At 56.5% G+C, this 23,857-nt stretch overlaps 2 protein-coding genes across 6 annotated transcripts in view; one reads left to right on the top strand and one right to left on the bottom strand.

Annotated features, from left to right (window-relative positions):
- Tbc1d16 (TBC1 domain family member 16) overlaps nucleotides 1-16,971 on the bottom strand; it is a 77,211-nt gene extending 60,240 nt beyond the window's left edge. For 2 of the 3 annotated variants that reach the window (XM_060386290.1, XM_060386291.1), the window contains exons 1-3: nucleotides 7,221-7,367; nucleotides 2,915-3,150; nucleotides 1,108-1,705 (exon numbers count right to left, since the gene is read on the bottom strand). In XM_060386290.1, coding sequence (XP_060242273.1) covers nucleotides 1,108-1,705; nucleotides 2,915-3,092 — 776 coding nt within the window. In that variant the 5' untranslated portion in view covers nucleotides 3,093-3,150; nucleotides 7,221-7,367. Of the gene's footprint in view, nucleotides 1-1,107; nucleotides 1,706-2,914; nucleotides 3,151-7,220; nucleotides 7,368-16,842 lie in introns of those variants that run through there. The other variant, XM_021639776.2, reaches the window with a different exon arrangement.
- Nucleotides 16,972-17,056: 85 nt separating this feature from the next.
- The window catches only part of Ccdc40 (coiled-coil domain containing 40), a 37,181-nt gene continuing 30,380 nt past the window's right edge, over nucleotides 17,057-23,857 (top strand). For 2 of the 3 annotated variants that reach the window (XM_060386288.1, XM_060386289.1), the window contains exons 1-3: nucleotides 17,057-17,625; nucleotides 19,135-19,204; nucleotides 20,042-20,665. In XM_060386288.1, the coding sequence (XP_060242271.1) occupies nucleotides 17,597-17,625; nucleotides 19,135-19,204; nucleotides 20,042-20,665 (723 nt within the window). In that variant the 5' untranslated portion in view covers nucleotides 17,057-17,596. The remainder of the gene's footprint in view (nucleotides 17,626-19,134; nucleotides 19,205-20,041; nucleotides 20,666-23,857) is intronic. The other variant, XM_021639763.2, reaches the window with a different exon arrangement.

The raw sequence follows: 23,857 nt of genomic DNA, 5'->3' as shown, positions 1-23,857 counted from the left end.
CCTGAAACTGACAAGATTTACTAGGCCACTCCCTGCCAGAGTAAACAATAAAAGCTGAGAAAGCTCCTCTGAGACTGAGGAAGGCTGCAAAGAAGACTCGGGCACCAGACCAGCTGCCTGGGGGAGGTTTGGACCAGCTGAGGCACCTGGAAAGTTCTGAAGCTGTTGAGCGGCCTGCAGGCTTCCCGGTTTCCCAGCTTTGTGACTGTCACCCGTGCTGGGGTGAGCACTGGTGACCCATCTGTTTTGAATCATTTCTGTTCCTATAAGTAAGCCCTCACCCAATTGCTGTACGTAACCCCAGGAGAAGTCACGGCTCACCCAGTTGGACTTGCTGTTAGCCACACTTTGGCCCATTGTGGGCTCGCTATGTGGGGTGAACACACGTGTGTGTTGTGTCTCCCCAGGAAAAGTTCTGTTGCACAACGGGACCTAAGAACTCCGAAGACACTGCGTGGCATGGTGGCAGCCCTCCTTGATCAGACACAGCACCCTGGGCCCGCAGGCCGGAGGACCCTCTCCGAAAGGTAAGCCGTCCAAGGGCAGCACATGCCATCCAGACACCCAGCTCCCCGAGGGGGCACAGCAGACTCCACAGAGTGAACACTGGAAACATTCCGTAGTCAAACACCCAGGCTTCTACCTCTGCAGCTGCCAACAGGGACGAATCCCAGTGGGCCCATGTGCCAGGCGGTCTGCCAGACACACCCTGTGCACAGAAGGGAGCCAGGCACCAGCCAGGCACCAGCCAGGCACCCTCGCAGAAGCTCACAGCACCACCCAGGCTCACGGGCAGGAGTTTCCCCGGGGCCGAGACACACCCAACACTCTCCTGGCATAAGAACAGAAAAGTCCATGATCCCGAGAGTGGGATCTTGGTCAAGGGCTACAAGACCAGGCAACAGCCCTGGGTTTTGAGGCTGTGAAAATGGAAGGCACAGAGAGGATGAGGGCTGGGGAAGACGAACGCAGGGAGCCATTTGTATCTTTCTCAGTCCCCACGTGCTGGCCCTGAGCCGGAGCCCCGACCCTATGGGCTGAGCAGGTGATAAAAGAGCCACTCCCCACAACCCAGCTCAGGCCTTGGAGCTCAGCGTCAGGACTCACCTGCCCTCGCTCTCCAGGAATGCAGAGCTGTTCCCCTCTGCGAGGGCCGCACTGATGGGGGAGAGGCAGAAGGGGGAGGAGAAGGCGTCAGAGTCAGAGTCGAAGGAGCTGTCCCTGCTCACGCCGTCCACCGACAGCTCCAAGGAGCCCTCTTCCTCCACAGCCTCAGGCCTCGGCTCCCGGCCATCCTCTGTGCCATCCTGCGAGCTGACTGTACACAGGATTCCAGAGTCGCTGTGGACGGGCTGTGACGTGGGCAGGGTCCCATCCACCTCCCGGCCCTGAGCCAGCTTCTCCCGCTCTTCATCTGTAGGGCTGGTGCGCGCAGCATCCTGCGTGTCCCGGATCACCGCCAGGATGTCCTCGTCTTTGGGAATCAGGGGAGGCCGTGGCTCTGTGGGAGAGGGTTGGTAGGGGGCCCCCAAGCTCGTGGTGCGCCGCCGGCGAGGGCGAGGCACCTTGCGCACCGGGGAGCTTTCAGGAGTGATGTAACGTAGGGCCTCCTCGTCCTGCCTCTGGATACGAGAGTTGGGGACCCATGCCAGGATGAGGGTTGTCCCCAGCAGCTCATCTTTCTCCATGTACAGACACAGGTACCCTGTGGGGAGATGCAGGATAGACGGTCAGGGGCCGGGGCAGGCGTCCGGGGGGCGGGGCAGGTAGCAGCCCAGCTACATGCACAGCTCTAGGAGAAGAGAGGCAGATGGGAGGCCCAGTCATGACAAGAACAGATCCAAGATGGGCAGATGGGTAGCACGTGGGCCTCGTCCATCAGCCTGGCGTTCCGGGCTTGTCGTTTTAAATGCAGTTTTTGAGGAAGGAACCACTCTTAAGGCTGCTTGTCAGCATCGAGCTCTTGGGGAGGGTGGCATCTCCCAACGCAGCCCCGGGCTGTTGGGGGTATACCGCTTCCTGGGCCATGACACACCATCCCCAGGCTTCCCCGATTCAAAACCGTTTAAGCCAGAGCCAACATCAACCACATATATCCCCGAGGACTTGAACTCCTGCCAAAACCCCCTTGGCACGCTCCTGTGTTTGGCAGCGGTCGGGAGAATCAGCCAGCTGTTCAGAGCAGTCACATGACAGGGAGGCTGCTCCCACAGCCTCCAATCACATGGCCTTGGGATAAAGATGAGAACCTTCACCCTCTCTGGCAACACCACAGTAATACACAGCGCTGCCCTTACAGCTGTTGCTTTAGACACAGGAGTGAGGGCCCTCCAACCCCTGAACTCACCGCCTAGAACCCTGCCATGCTTTGCAGGGGAGGCTCCTGTCCCCAGCTTGTCCCCAGCCCGCTGGGGGGGTGGGGGAAGTCTAGTCACCTGGACCAGCTGCCTGCGTGCATGCTCCCAGGTGACACTTGTCTGTTGGGCCCCTCTTGTTCGCCCCTTACTTAAGCCCGTTTATAATGTCTTCACTGAGCCTCGGCCGTGCCTCACAGACAAGCTGGTTCTGAAGTTCCTTTCTGTGTCAAAGCCACTGAGCCCATATTGCCCTAAGTTGAGCCCCTGAAAAAGTCTAAGGAGACTCATCAGGCACCTGGAGGTGACGGCAGAAGCTGTGAATCCTAGCACACTGACAGCAGGGGGACATCCCCATCCCTAGAGACCACAGTGCACCAAGAATGGCCACACACAGAGGTCCAACACACAGCGGCTAGGAAGTTTGCCTGCTGGTCCTTGATCCCTCAAATGCTGGTGGCCAGGAGCAGGCAAGATGACTCCCTGCTGGCAAGAGTGACTTGGTCCCTTGGACCTTAGGCCTCCCCTCCCTGGCCTGGGACGCCTGACCCCTGTCTCACCTGGGTGGTGCTCCCCAGGGCCCTGCAGCCCCTCAGGCGCATGCACACAGACATTGTTCTTGGAATAGATGATCTCTCCATCCAGGACGGAGGGGGACCCACCACTGCCCCCCGTGGTGAGGGTCAGGAGGTCCGAGGCCTTGGAGGAGGCCCTGCGAAGGAGGCGGCCCAGAGACATGGCTGAGCACACGTTTCCATCCTCCGGGTGCTTCGGCCCTGGCAAAGCTTGTCACCACCTGCAGGCGAGGAAGAGAGAAGTCACGAGGTCAAGGTCAGGGGCAGTGCTAGGTGTCGGGGCGCAGCCTGCTGCCTTCAGGGCTCTCGAAGAACATATGGGGACAGCCTCCCGGGGCCCGGCCGACTGCAGGCCACTGGCATCTCTCCAGTTTTGAGACTCTCCACATTACTTAGGGAGCGGCACCAGGGGCCAGGCTTGGCTGCCAACAGCCCTCAGCTATTTCCGAAAACCAAGCAGGTGGGGAGAGAAAGAGGAAGAGAAAGAGGATAAAGAGGAGGAAGGAGGGAGAGGAAAAGGAGGAAGAAGGAGGGAGAGGAGAATGGAGAAGAAAGGGAAAAAAAAGAAAAGGAATAGGAGGAGGGTACCCTTTCTCAGGCCCAGAAACTGCATAAGCCATATAAACAATGTAGCCATATTTGAAAAGAGAAAAACTATTGAAATTAATCTTAATAAGCCACTAGATCCCAAATATTCTCTCTTAAATATACCATTAAAATGAAAAAAAAAAAAAAAAGAAATGAGTAGAGAGACATTTCACATATTCAGACTGGGTCTGAAGTTGCAGCGGTCCCTGCCTGGCAGCTGGGGTGGCCGTGGCCTCCACACGGCTGCAGAGGCAGGAACAGCCTCCTCCAGAGCCTCAGCCCCACGTTACTTAGGGAGCTGCATCTGCACCAGGCTTGGCTGCCAACAGCCCTCAGCTGCTTCTGGAAACCAAAAACATCCTCCCGCGGCACCGTCTGGCCACACCGAGGATAATGAAAAGAATGTGCGGGAAGTTTGGAAGGAGATTCCAAACGCCGGGCTGTGGCTGTGAGGTGCAGCCCGCTGCTGTCTGTGAAGCAGCAAAGGCCTCCCGCCTCCGGAGCCACGCGGGAGGTGGAAACAGGCCCAGGGAGGCCTTCGCCCTCCGTGCGGGCACGCCTGCTGCTCCACGCTGGGATGGCTGGGTGTGCCAACGACCCCCCTCCCGGAGTGTTCTGGAGAGGCCTGGCCGCTTCTGGACAAGCCAGGGCAAGTCTGTTCCACATTAGCCAGGGCCATTTACGCTGGTAAGACAATTCTGATTTTCAAAACGTATATGCTTTTTGCCTCTTTCATCTAAATTAAACCTGCGCCTGGTGTCTGCTTTCCATCACACTGGGTGGAGGGACCCCTCTGTCTGCCTTCAACTCTAAAACCCTTTTTTGCACTGGGTGAGGCAACATCTGCCTCAAGTCTTCACATCCGGAAGGCTGAGGTAGGAAGGCTGTGAGTTCCAGGCCAGCCTGGACTGTATACGGCCTCATTGGGGGTGGGGCCATTGGAAGACTCAGCAGGTCAAGACATTCACTGCCAAGCTTGATGACCTAGGTGTGATCCCTGCGCTCCACACGGTAGAGAGAATGGACTGACTCCCCAAAGTTACCCTCTGACTGCCACCCACCCACCACTGGGTATGTGCGTGTGCACACACGCATGCACCCACACATAAAGGTAATGGAGTGTCCAGGCTAGCGTGTCTCAGTGGCAGGACACTTGCCTACCACACACACATTCCAGTTTGGTCTCTAGCCCTGGGGTGAAAAGGTTCAAGAAAGCTATGTGGGGCTGGGTGCGGCTTAGTGGGTACAGCTTAACCTGCACAAAGCCCCGGGGTCCACCCCCAGCGTGACACTCGTGACCCCTGGATGCACACGTGCAATCCCAGCAATCGCTGGGAAGTGGAGGCAGAAAGATGACGTTCAAGACCATCCTCAGCTACATCGCAAGTTAGGGCTAGCCTGGGGTACATGTCTCAAAAAGTCAGCTACATCGTGAGTTAAGGTAGCCTGGGGTACATGTCTCAAAAAAAAAAAGAAAAGGAGATGAGAAAGAGGAAGAGAAGAAAGGAGGGAGGGAAGGAGGGGAGAGGAACGAAGGAAGATGTATGAAGAACAGGTTCCCTCAAATAACATACAGTTTGGATTTTCCGCATCCAGTCTAAAAATACAAAGATGGAAAATCCCACCCACTGGAAGTATAGCTTTCTTTTGGTTACATTACACACACACACTGGTCCCACAGATTAGACACGGTCCCTGAGTCTCATGTGGTCCTAACCCCCAGCTCAGCATGGATGCTATCTGAAGAGGAAGTCAAGGAGTCCCGGTCACTGCTGTTCGGTCCAGGATGACTGGGACTCTCATAAACAGAAAGAATGAGGAGGCAGACACACCCTCACAGCCGCTGGCCTGGAAGACAGCCACCTACAGGTGGGGACAGGGGTCATTTCCCTCCCAGCCTCAGAAGGCGCAAACCGGGCAGCGTCTTGGCCTTGGGCTCCTAGCTTCCAAAGCTGTGAAGGAAGAGATGCTCACAGTCCGGGCTCACTGTGTGTGAACGTCGTGTGGCCACCCAGGAAGCCGAGAACAGGAAATGCCAAGCACGGGGTTTTTGTTTGTTCTGTTGTGGGTGTGTGCGGCTGGGAATCACACCCCCTCATGCACAGGGCCCCACTCTACCACTCAGCTGTATTTCTAGCCCTCGAGTTCAAAAATCCTCCTGCCAGGGTGCTCGTGAGCTTTTGTCACCTTGACTCATCTGGGAAGAAAGAACCTCAGCCAAGGAGAGGCCCCCATCACACTGGCCTCCGGGTATGTCTCTGCGTCTGCCAGAGCATCTTCTTGATTAGTGACTGATTTGAGAGGGCCCAGCCCAGTGTGGGCAGTGCCACCCCCGGGCAGCTGGTCCTGGCAAACTGAGCAAGTCACTGAGGCCAAGCCAGGAAGCTGTTCCACAACCTCAGGCTGCTTGAGTTACTGCCTTGAGCTTGACAGTGACGTGGAAGTGGAAATAAACCCTTTCCTCCCCTAACTGCTTTTTGGTCATGGTCTTTGTCTCGGCAGCAGAGAGCAAACCAGGACCCGTGGCGTCCCCTATGCTGGGCCTGCAGGTAGGCACCACCTCACCCGTGTTTGCCGTGCACCTGCGTCACCTACGCTGAGTGATACAGTCTCATGTTTCCTGTTAACGGACGGTGAACATGTGACTCCTCCGACGTCTCTTGTTCCCAGAACTCTCCTCAAGCCTCGGATCCATTACACAGCTCATCTTTTTTCTTGCTTTTCTTACGGCTTTAATTTTCCCAAACCACGCCGCTGATACTTCAGAGAGTTTGCACGGCACAAGCATCGACCCGGGTTAGCCTGCGAGTGGGCCGCCGGCCCCTTCAGCGCAGCATTCACACCGGGCTTTATTACTGGGAGTGCTTTTGTCAGCACATGATGAAAACAGAGAAAACAACAGCCTCGTAATGCTGGGATGTCTGGGGCCCTCAGCTGTGGCCTGGAGCCCTACAGGTCCCCCGTTCCCGTTGCTACCCTCCAGACACGTCCACGCTGCACACCTGAGGAACACGTGTGAATTCACACACAGGACCTGTGGCTCTCACTCCCAGCATGCCCAATGGGTCAGGTCTGTGAGAGGCAGGTGGCGGGGTCCACGAGCCCCGACTCCAGGCTGTCACCATCACCCTCTGAATGGTGCCCTGAAGGAAGTGTGTGAGAGCTCACAACGCACCTACAATCAGAAACAGCAGGGCCCACAGGAGGCTGTTTCCTGGCCCCCAAAGGTTCTCCCAAAGGGCTGCTGACACACATCTGGGCCCATAAATCCACAGCGTGTCCCTGAGGCCTGAAGAGTCAGCCTCCTTGCAAGCAGCCTCCCGCACGCACAGCCCCTGTGGCTTCTCTAGGGAAGCCCCTGAACCCTGCTTTGGCTGCTTCGAGAGGCAGCTGATGCTAATTGGAACTCCAGGTCCATCCCAGCCTTATTCCCTCTCTAGCCAGGGCCAGAGCTGCCAGCAGGCCCAGGGAAGAGATGGGCTGGGCGGAGGGGGTGGGAGAAAGGGGGGCTGCTCCCCTGCTCTCCCCTGCCCCCCCGCAACTCCCAGCTCACACCACAGCTTCCTGCTTTGTGCCAGCTGCCACACCCACCACCTCATGGTGAGGCAAGCTGGTGGAGGCACGCCAGCCAGCAGAACCCTGGCCTGTCTTTAGGGGTCTGGCTCCAGCAACAGTGATTTTCTGCTCAGGGGCCATAACCTACCCCGAGCTGGAAAACACAGCCGGCAGGAAGACAAAGAAGCTCGGAGGGATGATGGCCGAGCAGGGAGAGGCCCGGCAAAACCCAGCAGCCTGATCGGCCAGCAGCACACAGGGGCCTGGCCGGAATGGCTGTCCAAGCCAACACTGCGGGTGGGGCAGTCCAGCCTCTGTATCTGCAGGGAGCGCCAGGACACAGCTAAGCAGCAGATACATGAGAGGCGAGTGCGCGCACACGCACGCACGCACGCACGCGAGCGCGCACACACACACGCGCGCGCACACACACACACACACACACACACACACACGGGTGCTGCCCACCACACACAGCGCAGCCTCAGAGCTGTTATCAGTTCTGCTCCTTCTCCAGCTGCACAAATAATGACACGTCAGCTGCTCAGGTTTCCAGCTGTCTTGAATTGCCTGCCGGACACTGTCTGCAAGAAGCGTGGGGGCTGGGCAGACCCAGGAGCCTCCCCTACCCGGCATCCCAGTGCTCACGTGCCCGGGCAGCACTGGGGGTTCGGAGCAGGCGTTCCCCGGCACACTGTGGGCTCCGCAGGGTGCTGGGGCAGCAAGACAGCCACGTCCCACAGGGCAGCCCCTCACCCAGCTCCGGCTTCTGGCCACAGTCCCCACTGCCCTGACCATGGCAGAGCCTGCCTGTCCCGGGCAGGGCTTGGCTGGGTATCTATCCTCTATTGTCCCTTGGTGTATCACCCAAGCCAGGCACCAGACGCTGTCCTGTCACAGGCTCCTCTGAGCAACCAAGGAAGCAGGTGCAGGAGCAACCGTGGGTCTCTGAGAACTCGACACACACGATCCGGAGGCACTCGGGGAAAGCCAGGGCCCTGTCAGTAACCCCCTGCTGAAGGAGCACCCACAGGTCTGCGCCTCCTAATGAGCAGCAGCTGCTGTGGGGACAACAGGAGTGAAGGGACAGGAGGACACCCTTCTGCCCACCTGTCTGTCTTGGCATTGCAGAGCTGGCCCACTCCAGCCTAAGGGCAAAAGGTTCTGTCCACCACACAGCTCCAATCCCCAATCCTGCTTCACCCGGCCCACTGGTCCAAACCAGCCTACAGGGTATACCAGCATCCTGTGCCCTGGTATGTCCCACTTGTGACAGGAAAGCCTGCCAGGTGGCAGCAGGACAGGAACATGGCAGGAGGAGTCAGGGTGGGTTGGCACACAGCCCTGAATTATCCTTCCAGGATCCTGGCTGGACGCTGAGCTCCCTCCACATATCATGGGTCCTCACTTCCATGTGTGCAGGGCTGCTGGAAGATTCCAAACAGGAGCACCAAGTCCCCAAGGGAGATGGGAAGTTGACATTACAAGAGGGCAATGCCAGGGGCTCCACCAGGCCTGATGGCCCAGGGGCAGAAAAAAAGAAGCATGGGACGGGAGGGAAAGGCTTACCAGGAAGGAGGGAACCTCAAGTCTCGGGCTGGCTGAAAGGAGCAGTGCAGCAGGTGAGCGGGCAAGTTGGGGAGCAGGTGAGAGAGCAGGTGGGGGAGCAGGTACAGCAGGGAGGAGCAGGTGAGGGAGCAGGTAGGGGAGCAGGTACAGCAGGGAGGAGCAGGTGAGGGAGCAGGCAAGGGGACAGGTGCAGCTGGAAGGAACAGGTACAGCAGGGAGGAGCAGGTGAGGGAGCAGGTACGACTCAGACCTCAGCCTGGGGTCAACACTGTACTGGTCACTCAATACTGAGAGCAAACTTAACTCCCAAGACCTAAGAAATGGTTAAGGTGGTAAATTCTGTTATCTAATGTACTATTTAAAATAAAAAAACAAACTTGGAAGCAGGGCCAGGGGTTTTACACAAGTACAAACAGTATATAGTTTAAGCCTGGGAGATGGCTCTGTGGGTTAAGGCATGTGCTGCCCAAGCCTGACTCCAAGCTCAGATCCCTGAGAGAGCAAGAAACAGATCCCAGAACTCCCGGGCAGGTAGCCTGGGGCGCATGATGCGACAGATACAGGAGGTGTCCCGCCTCGAAGAGATGGAGGGCAAGACCAAGGAAGTGGTCCTCCGACTGCCACACGTGTGCCACACGTGCTCTCACCGTGAACACGAGCACACATACATCGTGCACACACGTACAAAAACATCTGCATGCAGCCTGCCGCACCAGCGGCCTGAAGGCGGGTGCTTCGCTCCAGGCCTGAGGAGAGCTGAGCGCACAGACTGGGCCCCCCCCCCCAGCGCTGCCCTGCAAAGGAACTGAAAACACCAAGGAGCCGCCCACATTTATCACTGCGGGAGACGCCAGAGAGGCCACACGCCAGCACCAGGCTCAGCCTCCGTAACCCCGAAACCTAAGACCCGAGGTCCTCTGTTTATCCGTGTGCCGTAACAAGAGAAAATTCCCACAGCTGACCACAGGGGGTGAGTGACAGGCAAAAGGCAGGTGCACTACAAACACTGTGAAACCATCTCGTGTGGTGTGGGAGGGTAAGGCGACATGAAATGTTGCACACACAATACAAACATTTAAGGTGCAACACGGTACAGGAAGATGACCAACGCTGATCCCTCGTCTCTAAAGGCACACCTGCACACACATGAATGCACACACACAAACACACATGTGCACACACACAAGCCTAGGCCCTGTTTGGGTTGGCTTGTTGGCTGGTTTGGTTTTGGCCAGCTTGGCAGAAGCTGGGTTACCTGGGAAGTGAACCAAGACACCGCTCCATTAGACTGGCTGTAGGTGAGCAGTCTGCAGGGCGTTTTCTTGGCATGATACAGGTGAACGTGCAACTTTAGGCCTGATCGAGGAGCTCACTGCAGGCAGGTGGTGTAAGGAAGCAGGCAGAGCAAGCCACGAGGAGCAAGCCAGCTAGCAAGCAGCATCCCTCCACGGCTCTGCTTCCGCTCCTCCCGGACCTCCTTCAGTGAGGAGCTGGGCTGTGGAGGTGTAAGCCAACGAACCCTTTCCTCCCAAAGCTGCTTTCAGTCACGGTCTTTATCGAAACAACAGAAACAGAACGAAGATACTATTCTTCCGTTAGTTCGCTTTTTAACAAAACGAGCAGGACTGACAGGCTGTGTGGAAGGCAGGCCGGGGAGCCCAGTGATCCAGCCCCCGGGAGTCAGCAGGCGAAGGACCAAGCAGACCACCGCTTTGAAGAGAACACCACTGAGTTCCGGGCAGTGCCCAGCCGCCTGAGCCGTGGCAAGGACACCCTCTCAGTGTGGATTCAACACACGTGACCTTGACCCACAGCAGTACCGAGCGGTTTGTGCTCCGCCTTCCTGAGGTCACAGACTCCAGAAAGGCCGCCAGGCTCAGGTTCCCTTCCACATCTGGGCTCCTTGTACAGGCCCACTGCAGTAGGAAGGCGGGGAGAGAAGACACCGACAGAGCACGATTCTCAGGCGTCATCACCCTGAAGGTCCCCGAAAGACTGCAGCTGCTGAACACACACCTGACTTTGCAATCTGTCACAGGGTCAGTGGAATCAAGAGTGGGACATCCAGAGAACGGGTCAGCAGCCAGAGTCCTGGTCACAGCCGGGGAAGTACAAGGCAAGAACTTAAAAAAAAGTGTGTGTGTGTGCACGCCCATGTATGTATGTATGTGTGTATGTATGTGTGTATGTATGTATGTATGTGTGTATGTATGTATATATGTGTGTATGTGTGTATGTATGTATGTATGTATGTATGTGTGTGTGTATGTATGTATGTATGTACGTGGGTACGTGGGCACTTGCCACTGCACAAGTGTGGAGCTCAGAGGACAACCTCGGGGGTCAGGTCTTCTCCTTGTTCACTGCTATACCCTCACTGCAGGCGAGGTAGCCCGTGGGCGCCTGGGGAGCCCCTGACTCTCTGTGGACACTGGGAAGTGGGCGGCCCCACTCAGCTCTCAAGCACACACTGCCCAGCTACCTCCCACCGTCCAATATTGACTGGTGGGTTGCCTGAGACTCGGTCACATTACGCAAGTCCCAGGAGGCCCAGAACTTGTACTATAGACCAGGCTGGCCCAGAGCTTGTGCTATAGACCAGGCTGGCCTGGAACTTGTTCTACAGACCAGGCTGGCCCAGAACTTGTACTACAGACCAGGCTGGCCCAGACGCACGGGTTCAGGGCACATCTTTGCAGCAGTGAGCAGTGTGTCTCCTGACCACGTTCCTGTGATATCCACTCCTTACAATGCTTCCGCCATTGGCGCTGCCGACTGCAGACCGCACTCTCCGTGTCAGGCAGTTAGTTCCTCTGACCTGCGCCCAGCCGACCGAGCAGCGCCCCCAGCGCCCTCACTCCTGGCTTCAGCCGATGAAGGGCCCAGCTGGCACGAAGAACCGGAGATGGAGGGAGGCCAGGCCCACACTCGAGCCAGCCCGGACACACGGGCAGCCAGCCACAGCCAACGGTTCTAAAGGGCACGGTATGAAAACACAGGGCTGTTTTTCCACGCGTGACTGAGTGTGCCCACGGCACCCCTTCTTCAGTTCCAGGTCGCCAGTGCCAGCTAGGAGGAGCCGTCGGCAGATGGAATTACTGTCGACTGGAAAGAAAAGAGCCACCCCGTGACACGCCAGCTCACAGAACCCTCCAGAGAGCATGGCCTCCCTGCCGGGGCCTGGGGGACACAGACAGACCCCGCCTCAGAGTTTGGCAGAGGCTGGGGGCAGCGTGAGGAGGCTGAGAGGGAGATGCAAGGTGGCTGTGTGGGTAAAGGTGGGCATGAGGGCTGGGGTTCACGGCCGAAGCATTCCAGTGAAAGCAGGCGGCCACGCTGGCCTGCCTCCGCCCTATCACACTGGAGGCTGTGCGGGACCCGAGCCCACACAGGCTAGCCTAGGCTAATCTGTGAACGCTGGTTCAAACGAGAGACGCTGCCTCCGTGTATAAAGTGGGGAGCCTGCGTGCCATCACGGGAGGGACCCATGTCGGTCTCTGGTCTCCGCAGGCCTCATACCTGTACACACGCACACTGCGTGCATACCCCCCCCCACCCCACACAATGCCAGGTGGGTCTGTCTGTGATCCTAGCCAGGGAAGGAAGGTACAGACAAGGAATTCCCACGGCAAGCCACACACACACACACACACACACATACACACACACACACACACAGGGACTATACTCCCGCATGGGCAGTCTCTCTGGAGAAAGTCTGATTCGGAAGCCCTGCATTCTCGGCCAACGATGACCAGTGGGGCCTTTGCACAGATGCAACCCTGACCTTCACACCTGTAAGGACCCAGCGATCACAGCTCGGTCACACGGGTCTCTCTCAGGTCAGCTGCTGTGTAAACTCAGCTCCACACTCAACCTTAATCCTCTAGGAAACAGCCTAATCACACGGGCCCCGGGCGGGGCAGGGTCTGTTCGCAGTCGTGTGCCAGGCCTCACGCTTGCGCCCTGGGGAGGCAGGGATCAACAGTCACTATTTCCCCGGTGCCCACACCGAGCAGCTGCCCCGACACAGCACAGAGGACAAGGCCTAGAACCAGGACCCAGCATGCAGTGAGACACCCTCCCGTGAGCTGCGAGCTCCCGAGCCGGGGACTGAACAACTCACAACCTCCTCTGCCCGCCTTCGGTTTCCCGTCTGGGTGAACGGGCTCATCAGGCCCCTGGGGACACCAGCAAGAGCAAAGGGGCAAAACGAGGATGGTTGTGCCCACCGGCAGGGGAGGGCCGGTGCTTCCCACGCTGCACACAGCTCACGCCAGCCACCTGGGTGTGCGCTGGCTTGCACCCCCAGACAGGCACTGCACCATGGCCCGCACGTGACCTCACCGTCTGAGGAGAAGGCACAGGGCTCCCGTCCCCATGGGCCTGCTCACAAGCAGAGGCCTCGGGCTCAGGGCATCGGCCGTGGTTCATTGGCTTCTCCCTCGAGGCCCCAACAATAAAGGCTGGGATGAAGGGTGCCCTATCCAATGCCAGCCGGGCACACGCAGTCCTCCCTCTGCATGTGCCACAGCTCACAGGTGAGACCTCATCGGCTCCCCACCCTGCTGCTGGCCCTCCATGACAGCTCTGCAGGTCAGAGAGTGAGGTCAACAGGGTGGACAACCAATCCAGGTCCTTCTGGGAAGACCTGTGGTCTCCTCCCCCAGTGAGCCCCCTGGGGGGGATGCTGGCACGACTTGACCTCTAGGGTTCATATAGCTAGCCAGGGAGTCCGTGAGCAGTGCAGACCAGGCTAGACCAGGGAGTCCAGGAGCAGCGCAGACCAGGCTAGACCAGGCTAGACCAGGGAGTCCAGGAGCAGCACAGACCAGGCTAGCCCCTTCTGACTTCTAAATGATGCTCTCACTGTGTGTGCAAAGTAGAAGTTAAGGAGGCACAAAAGGAGACTCAGGAGGAGACCACACTGACCACACCCACAGAGTAGCCTGATTGATCCCACCGAGAGAAAGCCACTTAAGTGCACAAAGTGAGTTTGGGAAAAGCTGGAAAGACAGTGCAGTCAGTAAAGCGTGTGCCCCAAGAACCCGAGGACATGAGTGCAACCCCCAGATCTGTGAAAAGCTGGGGCACACCTGTAATCCCAGTGCTAGGGAAGAGGAAAGAAACACACAAGATGGATGGCTTCTTCAGAGCGACACCCGGCCCCACATCCATGCACACATGTGAGCACACACCTACACGCACGTGAACATACACCTACACACACAGGCACACATGTGAACACATGTGTTTTTAGGCAGTGCTAGCTTATGCACTGCAGCCACAGGAGCATCATGCGAGTGCCCACTTTCTGGACTGTCACAGAAGCCTTGCTCGCTGTCCCTCTTCTGAGCATGCTTTCCTTAACAAGCGGCCGCTCTCACCAACATTCTGGGCTTCCTTTCTTTTGTCTCAAGCCTTCCTCCCTGCCGGCCACGTGGCTCTTGCTGCCGCGCTGGCTTCAGTGGCCTTCTCCCTTCTCCCCGCCATTTTCCTCCTGTCATCAGCTGAGCGCTTACAGCTCACCCGACCTGGGGCTCTTCTCTAAAATGCTGATAAACCTGTTCTTATGCATCCAGAAAATGACTTCGGAAGTTATAACCGTTAGGCCATCCGGTGGTGATCGGGAGCTACTGTCCCTGAAGTGAGAGGAGAAAACTCCACAACATCCTTCCTTAATTATGCTGGGTGCGCTAGAGAGATGGCTGAGAGGTTAAGAGCACGGGCTGCTCTTCCAGAGGTCCCGAGTTCAATTCCCAACAACCACATGGTGGCTCACAACCATCTATAATGAGATCTGGTGCCCTCTTCTGGCGTGCAGGTATGCATGCAGACAGAACACTGTATACATAATAAATAAATAAATCTTGAAAAAGAAAAGAAAAATTGGAATGGGGATGTTGGAGAGAGGGATTCAGGGTAAGTCAGAGAAGGGAAATGAGGGGCACACGTAAATGGAGTTCCCAAATAATAAAAACATTTAAAAAGTAAAATCAATGTTTTTAACTCGTGGTTAAATGTGAAAACTCTGAATGACAGACATAATAATGATAAGGATGATCATTTAAAATGCCAACAAACAATAATGGAGGCACTTTTGATGCAGAGGCGGGAGGATTACCACAAGCTCCAGACCAGCCTAAGCCATAGAATGAGTCTCAACAAAAGGCTGCCTACTGTCTTCCGGGAAGGGGGGGTGGTACTGAGGAGAAGCTATGAGACAGGAATCACACAAGAGCCACTAACTGGAATAGAGCTGAGCCCAGGCCTATTTTTAGAGGCCATGTGGGTTTTTTGGTTTGGTCTGATTTGGTTCTTTGAGACAGAATCTGACTATGTACCCCAGGATGGCCTGGAACTCACTATATAGCCCAGGCTGGCCCTTAACTCGCAGAAATCCTCCTGCCTCACTTCCTTAAGCACTAGGATTGCAGTTCTGAGCCACCATGCCAGGGCAGAGACCACGAATCTATCACTGCAACTTGTCCCTCGAAGCAGAGGCATGGAGAGGCACGGGGCTGTGCCGTTCTGTCAACCCAAGGCCACCCTCTCAAACGAGAAGGCACCAAAGAGCCTTCTTCCCAGAGCACAGTAACTAGTCCTGGCTGCCGAGGCTGCTGCGTGCACCGGCTTCCTCCTCCAGGAATCCCTGGCAGGGCATATCCCTGTAAAGAGCAAGCCAGCCCCAAGGGAGGGGTGCAGCCCACGGGGGAGGGTGCAGAAAGAGAGGGAGGGTGCAGACACTGAGGGAGGGTCAGACACTGAGGGAGAGGGGTGTTAGGGGTGGGATGCCCTGCATAAAGGTCATCATGTCTCAGAGTGATGGGGACAAATGTCCGTGGGACAGTCTGTGGATAAAGGTGACTGCCACCAAGCCTGAGGCCCTGAGTTCGATCTCTCTCGAGACTCACGTGGCAGAAGGACAGACTCCCACGGCTGTCCTCCGAGCTCCAGACAGGCACCACCGTGGCACACATGGGCACACACACACTCACACATCAGGTATAACAAAAATGTGATTTTATGTGAAGACCCACAGTGGTGATCAGGAGCTGCTAACCCGCCCCGTAACTGACAGAAGAGTAAGCAGGTCCCACGGAAGAACTTCCTCTGAGCCCCTACTTATCAGTGAGCTGAGAAAATAAAACAGCAGGTGCTTCTCAGCCCAAGGGAGCCATGCCCCAGCAGCTAGCCGGGAAGCAACTTGGGAAAATTCCGAATGGCCGCACTTCAGCAGAGCCCTGAGTTCTCTCCCCACTAAGTCCTCGCCTCCCGCGACAATGCCATCCTTCCTAACGAGGGCTGACTTGCACACGGCTTCCTTACGATTCTTTCCTCAGTTGGTGAGGTTTAGAGGGGAGTCCCTAGTCCCCGGGTCTCTGCACACACACTCTGGCGATGGAGCCATTTTCCCTCTCTTTCCTGGTAAAGGAACTTCACAGAGGCCACGGGACAAACTCTAAGGGAGGAAAGCTACGCTCCTCTCTTCTATTTGAACGGTACCTGAGCTAGACTGTGGCCAGCATACGACCCCGACTTCGGAGGACAGGCTTTTGCTTCTCGCCGTACGTTCTGGCAGGGCTCCGTGGGCTATTTTTAGCAATCTTAAATTGCCCTTTTTTTTTCTTTTCCTACTATCCCATTTTTTCTTTCTTTTGAAGGAAGGAACAGCGAGAAAGAGTGTGTGAGAGAGAGATTGAGAGAGAGGAGAGAACCCACGCTATAAAAAGAAGCCAGGACCCTGACATGGGGCTATTAAACAAGCCCAGACCATTCCCCCTACAGCCCCAGCGCTAAGACCGCGCACGCCCCAGAAGGGCACGGCACACTTCGGGGGCTCCGTCAGCCAGTGCCGGAACCCCACAAGTTCTTCGCGTGCTCACCCAGCCAGCCAGACAAAGACCGCAAGTGCCCCGGCCCAGGGCTCCGCACAGGCGGGGGCCGAGTCTCCTGCAGCGCGCCCACTCCCAGAGCAGGGGGTCTCCCTCGAGGATCCGCTCCCCAGGGCGTCCCCCGCACTATCCGGGTCCCTCCGCGCCACCCCCGCCCCGCGCCGGTCCCCCAGCCCCTCCCGGGGCTGCGCGCAGCAGGCCCGCGTCCCGCGCGTCCAGATTCCGGCGCGCCCAGGGAGCGCCACGTCGTTCCGAGTGGACCCCGAAAGCCCCGGCCCGCGGTCCCAGACGAGCCCTGATACCCACCCGGGTCCCGCCGCGGGGGCTGGACTCGCGCCGGCTCCGGGAGCCGCCACCGCGCCGCCGCCGTCGCCGCCGCCGCCGCCGCCGCTAGCGAGGCGCGGCGAGGAGGGGACGCGGAGAGGCCCGGCCCTCGCTCCGCCCCCGCCCCGCCCCGGGCCCGCCCAGGCCGGCGCCGCCGGGAACGCCACGCCCAGTCTCCACCCCGGGCCCCCGCGCCCGGACCGTGCCTGTCGGGGCTCCCCGCTGTGTGCGAGCGGGGGCCCGGGACGCTGCCCTTGCATGGGAGCCCTGCTGCCTCCGAGAGGTAGGGCCTTCCCCTGCCCAGGTAGGCGCTCAGCCCTGCGTTCCTATGTCTCAGATTTGGGGGGTACGAAGGGAAGATGCCCACCAAAAGGCACTGGGCCCCCTCCTCTGCAAACGACCCCTCGAAGGACCCCGTGGCCAGAGTTCCTGAGTTCTCCAAGGCCGGATGTGGGAGAGCCAGAGCCGGGCGCGTTTGCTGGACTGGCCTGCTGCCTGCCACCCTGGGAGCCCCTGACCACCATCAGGTCCGAAGGCGCTCGGTTGGCTGTATACCAGCCTACCGTCACGCCCGGACACACGGCGCTGGACAGATAAAGCACACACTTGTGCTTTAGTGTGTTTGCATGGTGTTCCTATTAGAACCGCCGGACGAAGCCAGGCTCCGCCTCTTGCGGTCTCTGAGCGCGTGGTCCAGACCTCGCCGGATGTTGATGGCGTCGCCTAGCAACGAGAGATGGCGGAGCCGAAGCGCCAGGCTGACGGGTAAGCCCCGCCGGAGGAATAATGGAACCACCAAACGTTTTCCCACCTTTCTGTACGCGGGTACCCGCAGCCGGAGCGACTCCCCCTTCACTTTTGGTGTCCCTTCCCACGCTCCTCCCCACTTCCCGGGCCTTTCCTACTCCACCCAAGCCCCACCCTACCCCGTGTCCCTTCTCTCTTTCACCCCCTGTCCTTTGTCCTTTCCTAGCCGACCCCCACCCCACCCTCTACTCTTAGCCTCTGTTTCTCCTGGATTACAGACTTGTACGCCCTGCGGTAACCATGGCAACCACCGTGCTTGGTGGACCGGGCTGCAAAACAGGGCATGGATGACCGCTGTCGGTATTGCAAGAGTGGGGAGAAGGGAGGAGCACTCACTCCGTTGGGATTGGGCCAGGCCCACGGCTCTCCCGCTCATGAACTCGAGTCCCTGTCATGGACTCGAGGAACAGACAGGTCCCCAGTTCCGAGTAGGCCCAAAAATGCTGCTGCCAGCTCTCTTTTGTGCAAAACAAAAGCAAGTTTTAATAATTTCATTCGCTTACACGCTTGAGTTGCTTCACATATCTGAAGGTGAAGTCTCTGTGCACTCCCACGGAAACACGTTCAGGTTCCACTGCGTGAGAGGGCTAGATGTGAAATGGCAGTTGTGGAGTGAGCTCCAATTTGGAAAGGATTTTAAATGCAAAGATTCTGAGCAAAGGCAGGTGCACCACAGACCCGGGGAAGCGCAAGGGAAGGGGACCGACCAGGTGATTTCTTATTCCTGCATTAGTTTGAGTTTTGAAAAGCTAGCTTTGCTTGTGGCTTATGTGTTGCCTGTGGCATGTCTGTGGAAGTATGTGTGTGTTTTATGTGTGGGCCATATATATGGTGTGGGGAGTCTGGGGTGAGGATATGTGTGTTTTATGGTGTGGTGGGTGGGGGTATGTGGGGTGGGGTGTGTTCTGTGTGTATGTGTGTGTGCGCGCGTGTGCGTGTGTGTGTGTGTATGTGTAGAAGCCAGAGGAGGGTGTCAGGCCTCCTACTCTGTTGATCTCCACATTGAAGCAGGGTCTCTCACTGAGCCTGGAATTGGACTGATGTCCAGCAAGCCTCAGTGACCCTCCTGTCTCAGACTCTCGTAGTTCTGGAGTTACAGGCACAGGCTGGTAGGCCTGGCTTTCCTGTGAGTGCTGGGGACTCTGGCCGCTTATTAAGCTTTTGAAAAGCTAAAGCATTTTACATGCAAATCCCGGCAATGCTGAGAAGCCGGCATTTTATCCTCTCCTGTGACTTTCTCTGCCTTGCCCCAGAAACAGAGCAGCTCCGGTGAGTTTTCCGGGGTACTCTCTCATGCTGTTCCTTTAGTATTAGAGCTGTGTTTTACATTCACCCCCGTACGATACGTGTGGCCCCTGACAAGCATGACCTGGTGATGGAAGCGTCCTTGCTGGCGGCAGGGTGGAGGAGGCCATGCCGGTGAGCAGCTGGGAGGCAACTCGTACAACGGTGCTCCTTGTCTCAAAGCAGGTCACACCCGGAAGGCGGGCAGGCTTCCGAGGAAGAGAAGAAACAGCAGGGTGCTGACGGCCGTCAGGTAACTTCCATCTGGAGGCTTACTCTGGGCTTCTACTTGCTGGGAGACAAACAGACAGGATCGCCAGGGGCTGTGGTGCCATGACCATTTATTCAGTGGCAGACTCATTCCAGGCGTAGAGAAACTTGCTCCCTTCCCGCCATGTTCTAGTTGCATTGGTAGAACAGTCTGACCAAATGCAGCTGAGAGGAGGAAAGGATTACCTGGCTTACACTTCCAGGTCATGGTTCACTGCTGCAAAGCCAGGGCAGGAGCGTGAAGGCGGTCCTGCTTGCTCTTCCACAGGTCTCACCTGTAAGCGGAGAGCGCACTCCAGGGCAAGGCCCAGGGCAGGGACTATAGGGGAACCCTGCCTGCCGGCCTGTTCCCAAGCTTGTGCTCAGCCAGCTTTCTTATACAGCGGCGGCCACTCTCCTAGGGAATGCTGCTGCCTCTAGTGTGCTGGGCCAATTAATAATCAGTTGATTGTCAATTGGTAATCAAGACAACCCCCTCCCCACGTCAGGCCAGCCTTCTGCTCAATCCCTCAGCTGAGACCCCTTCTCAGGTGGCTATAGGCTGTGTCTCACTGACAGAGATAGCCAAGACACACCTCATTCCAGAGTCCTGGCTATCAGTAATAACACGTGCAGCCCTCAGACTGCCTTGCGCTTTCTCTGGAGGTCGTGCTTGTCACACACGCATGACTATAGAAACTACAGAGTGGTTGCATTAAAGCACAAAGCGTGATCTCTTGGGTGCGGGGGGGAGATGTGTGGAAATGTGTTTTTCCTGTCGCCCTACCATCTCTCAAAATTGTATTTTCTTTCCTGGGCCTTCTTGCCCCCCCTGTAACAGGTGTCACCCCCTCTGGAAAACAATGGCCAAGAAATTGAAGAAAGTAGAGAGGCCACCGAGGGTCCAGAAGAGGACACTGAAACTGAAAACCAGAGCAAGTTTGAAGGGGAAATGGAATCCTTTGGAGAGACTCTCCTGGAAACAGAAATGGAATCCATGGAAGAAACTTTCCTGGAAACAGAAGCAGAATCCTTTGGAGAGACTCTCCCGGAAAGAGAAGAGAAATCCATCAGAGAGGACACCCCAGAAATGGACGCTGCCCCAAAGGTGCAGTTGGGCGCCGTTGAAGAGGCCCTCCTAGGGATGGACTTGGAATCCGTTGGGGACGCCGTAGAACAGAAAGAAGTTGGGTACGCTGGAAAGTATGCCTCCGAAGAGGAGTCCTATTCTGACGCATACACCATCCCAGGGAAGGACTACGACATCACTGATCTGGAGAAAGCTGAAGGTGACATCTCCTCTGAGATGGCTGAGTTCTCCGAAAGGATCACCTCTTCCGAGCTCACCTACTCAGACATCAGCCCCTGGGAAATGACTTCTGAGGAAGCGGCTGCCGCCTATCTGTCTGACCATCACCTCCCTGGATCCCAGCAAGCCTGGGGCAGACACACAAAAGATGGCAGGGTAAGTGCCCTCTCCCTCACCCCTGCCCTGTGGTCCGTCGCCGGTGACAGGAACTTACAGACACTGCCATCTTAGTCCATTCCCGATCTCTGTGAGAAACAGCACTGGTCCATCCAGAGGGAGGTCAAGGCAGGGACCTGGAGTGGGGAGCCTCGGAGGCGCGGAGGAGCCCTGCTTCTAGCATGCTCCTGTTGGCTTGTTCACATTGCCTCCTTATGAAACCCGGGACCGCCTGCCCACGGCTATACAGCAAACAGTTGGCTGAGCCCCCACTTCAATCAGCTGAAAATGTCCCGCAAACTTGGCTACAGGCCAAGATGATAGACGCACTTTTCTCAGCCTGACAAATGTTGGGAATTTCTTACAAAGTTCAGGTGGCCACCGAGAGAGCTTAGGCCTCAGGTCCAAGTCGGCAGATGCAAGGGCGGGGACATTCTGCAGCCATCACCCTCACATGTGAGTGTAACTGGTCTCTAGTTCCCCAGAGCAGGGTGGCCATGGGTCACGGGGGAGGGGTCGAGACTCATGTCATCAACACTGGAAATAGGAGTAATGGAAGGATAGTGATTGAAACTCTTCTTAATCGAAGTTCAGATAGATTGGTCATGACAGCACCTGCTTGTCATCTCTACCCAGAAGGAAGGCTGAGACAGAAGGATCCGGAATCCCAAGGCAGCCTGGGTCCTTAAAAGAGACCTTATTTCAAACAAAAACAACAGTTCAAACCAGTTTACAGTTAAATGGTCATCTGTTGTTAGTGGCTAACATACTGAGAGTTTGTTTGTTTGTTTGTTTGTTTGTTTGTGGGATTTAATCCTACGGCCTCGAACCTGCTAGGCCATCAGCAAAACTTAAAGCCATCGCAAACTTACAGGGAGAAAAAAAAGAAGTGCAATAAAAAGCATATTTTATTTTCTTAGGTGCCAGAGGTAAGTTCTGAATCTGATTTATCACCTCCAGGTGCTTTTGGTTCTCACAAAGCACTGAGTGGCCCTTTCCTGGGGAGACACCGACAAATGTCTCCTCGCCCTAGACAGGGAGCCAAGGGCAGGCTGAAGTGAGGATTCCAGTCCATGTGGGAGAAACAGTGAGTTACTGGGGTCACTCACAGGAGCGGGGCTTAGTGGAAGGCAGCTGTTTTCCCAAAAAGCCCAGTTTAGCATTCCCGGGGCGCCCTGCAGGCCAGGTAGGCCCTTCCCACATTCAAGTCTCCACAGCTCGCACTATCACCCTCACTGTCACCATCGTGGTCACCATCCTGCCGCAGACACAACCTTCGGGACAGCCCCTCCCACCGGACAAGTTTCAGCTTTCCCAAACTAAGTTTCCTCACCTTGGGGAGCCTCGGAGAACCTCCCAGCAGGAGGACGGTTTCAGCTCTGAGGACACTGCTCCACCCCAGGGAGCTGTTGAGGGGCGCATGAAGGCCTCTCCCGGCAGGCTGGAGGTCCCTCTCGGGGTCCCAGGCACCACAGTGGGGACATCTGGCAGCTCTGTCATCTCCAGGAAGTTCTTGGGCCTCTTTTCTTGCTGAATACCTAGCGACGGCCCTTGGCCCCTTGAGCGGTCAGCGCAGCTTCTCTTTAGTCGCACTGACCCTGAGAAGACCACAGGCCGCTGGCTGAGTCAGGCTCTGCGAGGCTCTCCCAGCACTCCCTCCCTGGAGGCTGGAGTTTGAGTCCCTGCCACTGGGGTAGTGCGGCATCCTCACCGGGCCTGCCTGGAGTGAGAACCACAGAGCCAGGACCCCAGAGCAAGGCAGGGTGGCATGGTCAGCATAGTTAGCCACGCAGGAGGCGGCCTCCCTCACCGCCAAGCCCCTCTTTACCCTTTGGCACCTGGTGGCATCCCATGGGGAGGCGTCACCATTGTTCAGACTCTGTGCTGGACCGGTTAGGGTGAAGGTCGTACCACAGTTGTCACTTACCTCCAGCCTCGCACTCTCTGCCCGGCCAGGTGGCTTAGCCCCGAGGTAATTTCTCGGCTTGGCTGTTCTGAGACAGGGGCTCTACGCTGTCCTGGAACTCGGTGTATAAGCCGGGCTGGCGCTGGGCTGGTTGTTTGTTTTTTAAGCTACTGTTTTATTCTGTGTGTGTGTGTGTGTGTGTGTGTGTGTGTGTGTGTACAATGGTGCATGTGAGTAGAGTGTATGTGAGTGTGTGTGTGTGTGTGTGATATGTGTGTTTATGTGACGGCATGTGTGTGGTGTGTGTGTTTGTGTGTGTGTGGTCTTCGTGAATGTGTGTTTGTGTGTATATGGTGTGTGTTTATGGGACGGCATGTGTATGGTGTGCCTGTGTGTGGTCTGTGTGAGTGTGTGTGTGTGTATGGTGTGTGTGACAGTGCCTGCATATGTGTGTGTGGTGTGTGTGTGACAGTATATGTATGTGTGTGTGTGTTGGTTTTTAAAAAGTCACTCTCATGCTTTACTGTTCTTAAGCTTCCTTACTCTTTAGCGTGCCCTGTTCATCGAGTCTGGCCTTTTTGCGAAGGTGACCATCCTGTGAGAACGAGAGTGGTCAACCCATCTCCTGTCCTCCTGACCCTGCCCCCACCATGGCTGTGCAGGAGCGTGAGAGCTTCGTCCTCTGCCCTCCCTGACACTCTGAGGGATGTTCCCTGGGGTCTGGGCGGGAGCTTCTATCAGTGTGGGGGTCCTTCATCCCTCGTCTGTAGTGAGATGGCTGGTTGATCGATTGATCGATTGATGGATTGATTTTTCTAGAGACAGGGTTTCCCTGTGTAGCTCCTCTGCCTCCTCCCAAGTGTTGGGATCACGGGCGTGCACCACCATGCCCGACTGGCTTTTTGTTTTGTTTACCATAAAACAAGTCACTTTAGGTTTTCTTGTTTTTTCTGTGCCTGCTGAGATGATTGTATGGGGTTTGTGTGTGTGTGTTTCTAGTTTGATGAGTTGTGTGTGTATGTGAGTTGTGTGTGTGTGTGTGTGTGTGTGTGCACACACATGCACAGGCACGCGGCAGCCAAAGGCTGACGTCAACTATCTTCCATTATACTTCTTCACCTATTATTGATTGATTGGTTCGCTGATTGAAACAGGGTCTCACTCAGAATCATTCATCTTATTTTTTTAATTTCCATGTATTTGTTTTCTGTGGGTGGTGGCTTGTCTGTCTGTGCACATGTGCATGCCTGCTTCCTGTCTGACGCCCCTGGGCCTGGAGCTAAAGA

Source organism: Meriones unguiculatus, chromosome 7 (assembly GCF_030254825.1).
Source record: "Meriones unguiculatus strain TT.TT164.6M chromosome 7, Bangor_MerUng_6.1, whole genome shotgun sequence".
NCBI lineage: Eukaryota > Metazoa > Chordata > Mammalia > Rodentia > Muridae > Meriones > Meriones unguiculatus.
The sequence above is the reverse complement of the archived record's forward strand: the minus strand, read 5'-3'. Positions and strand labels throughout refer to the sequence as shown.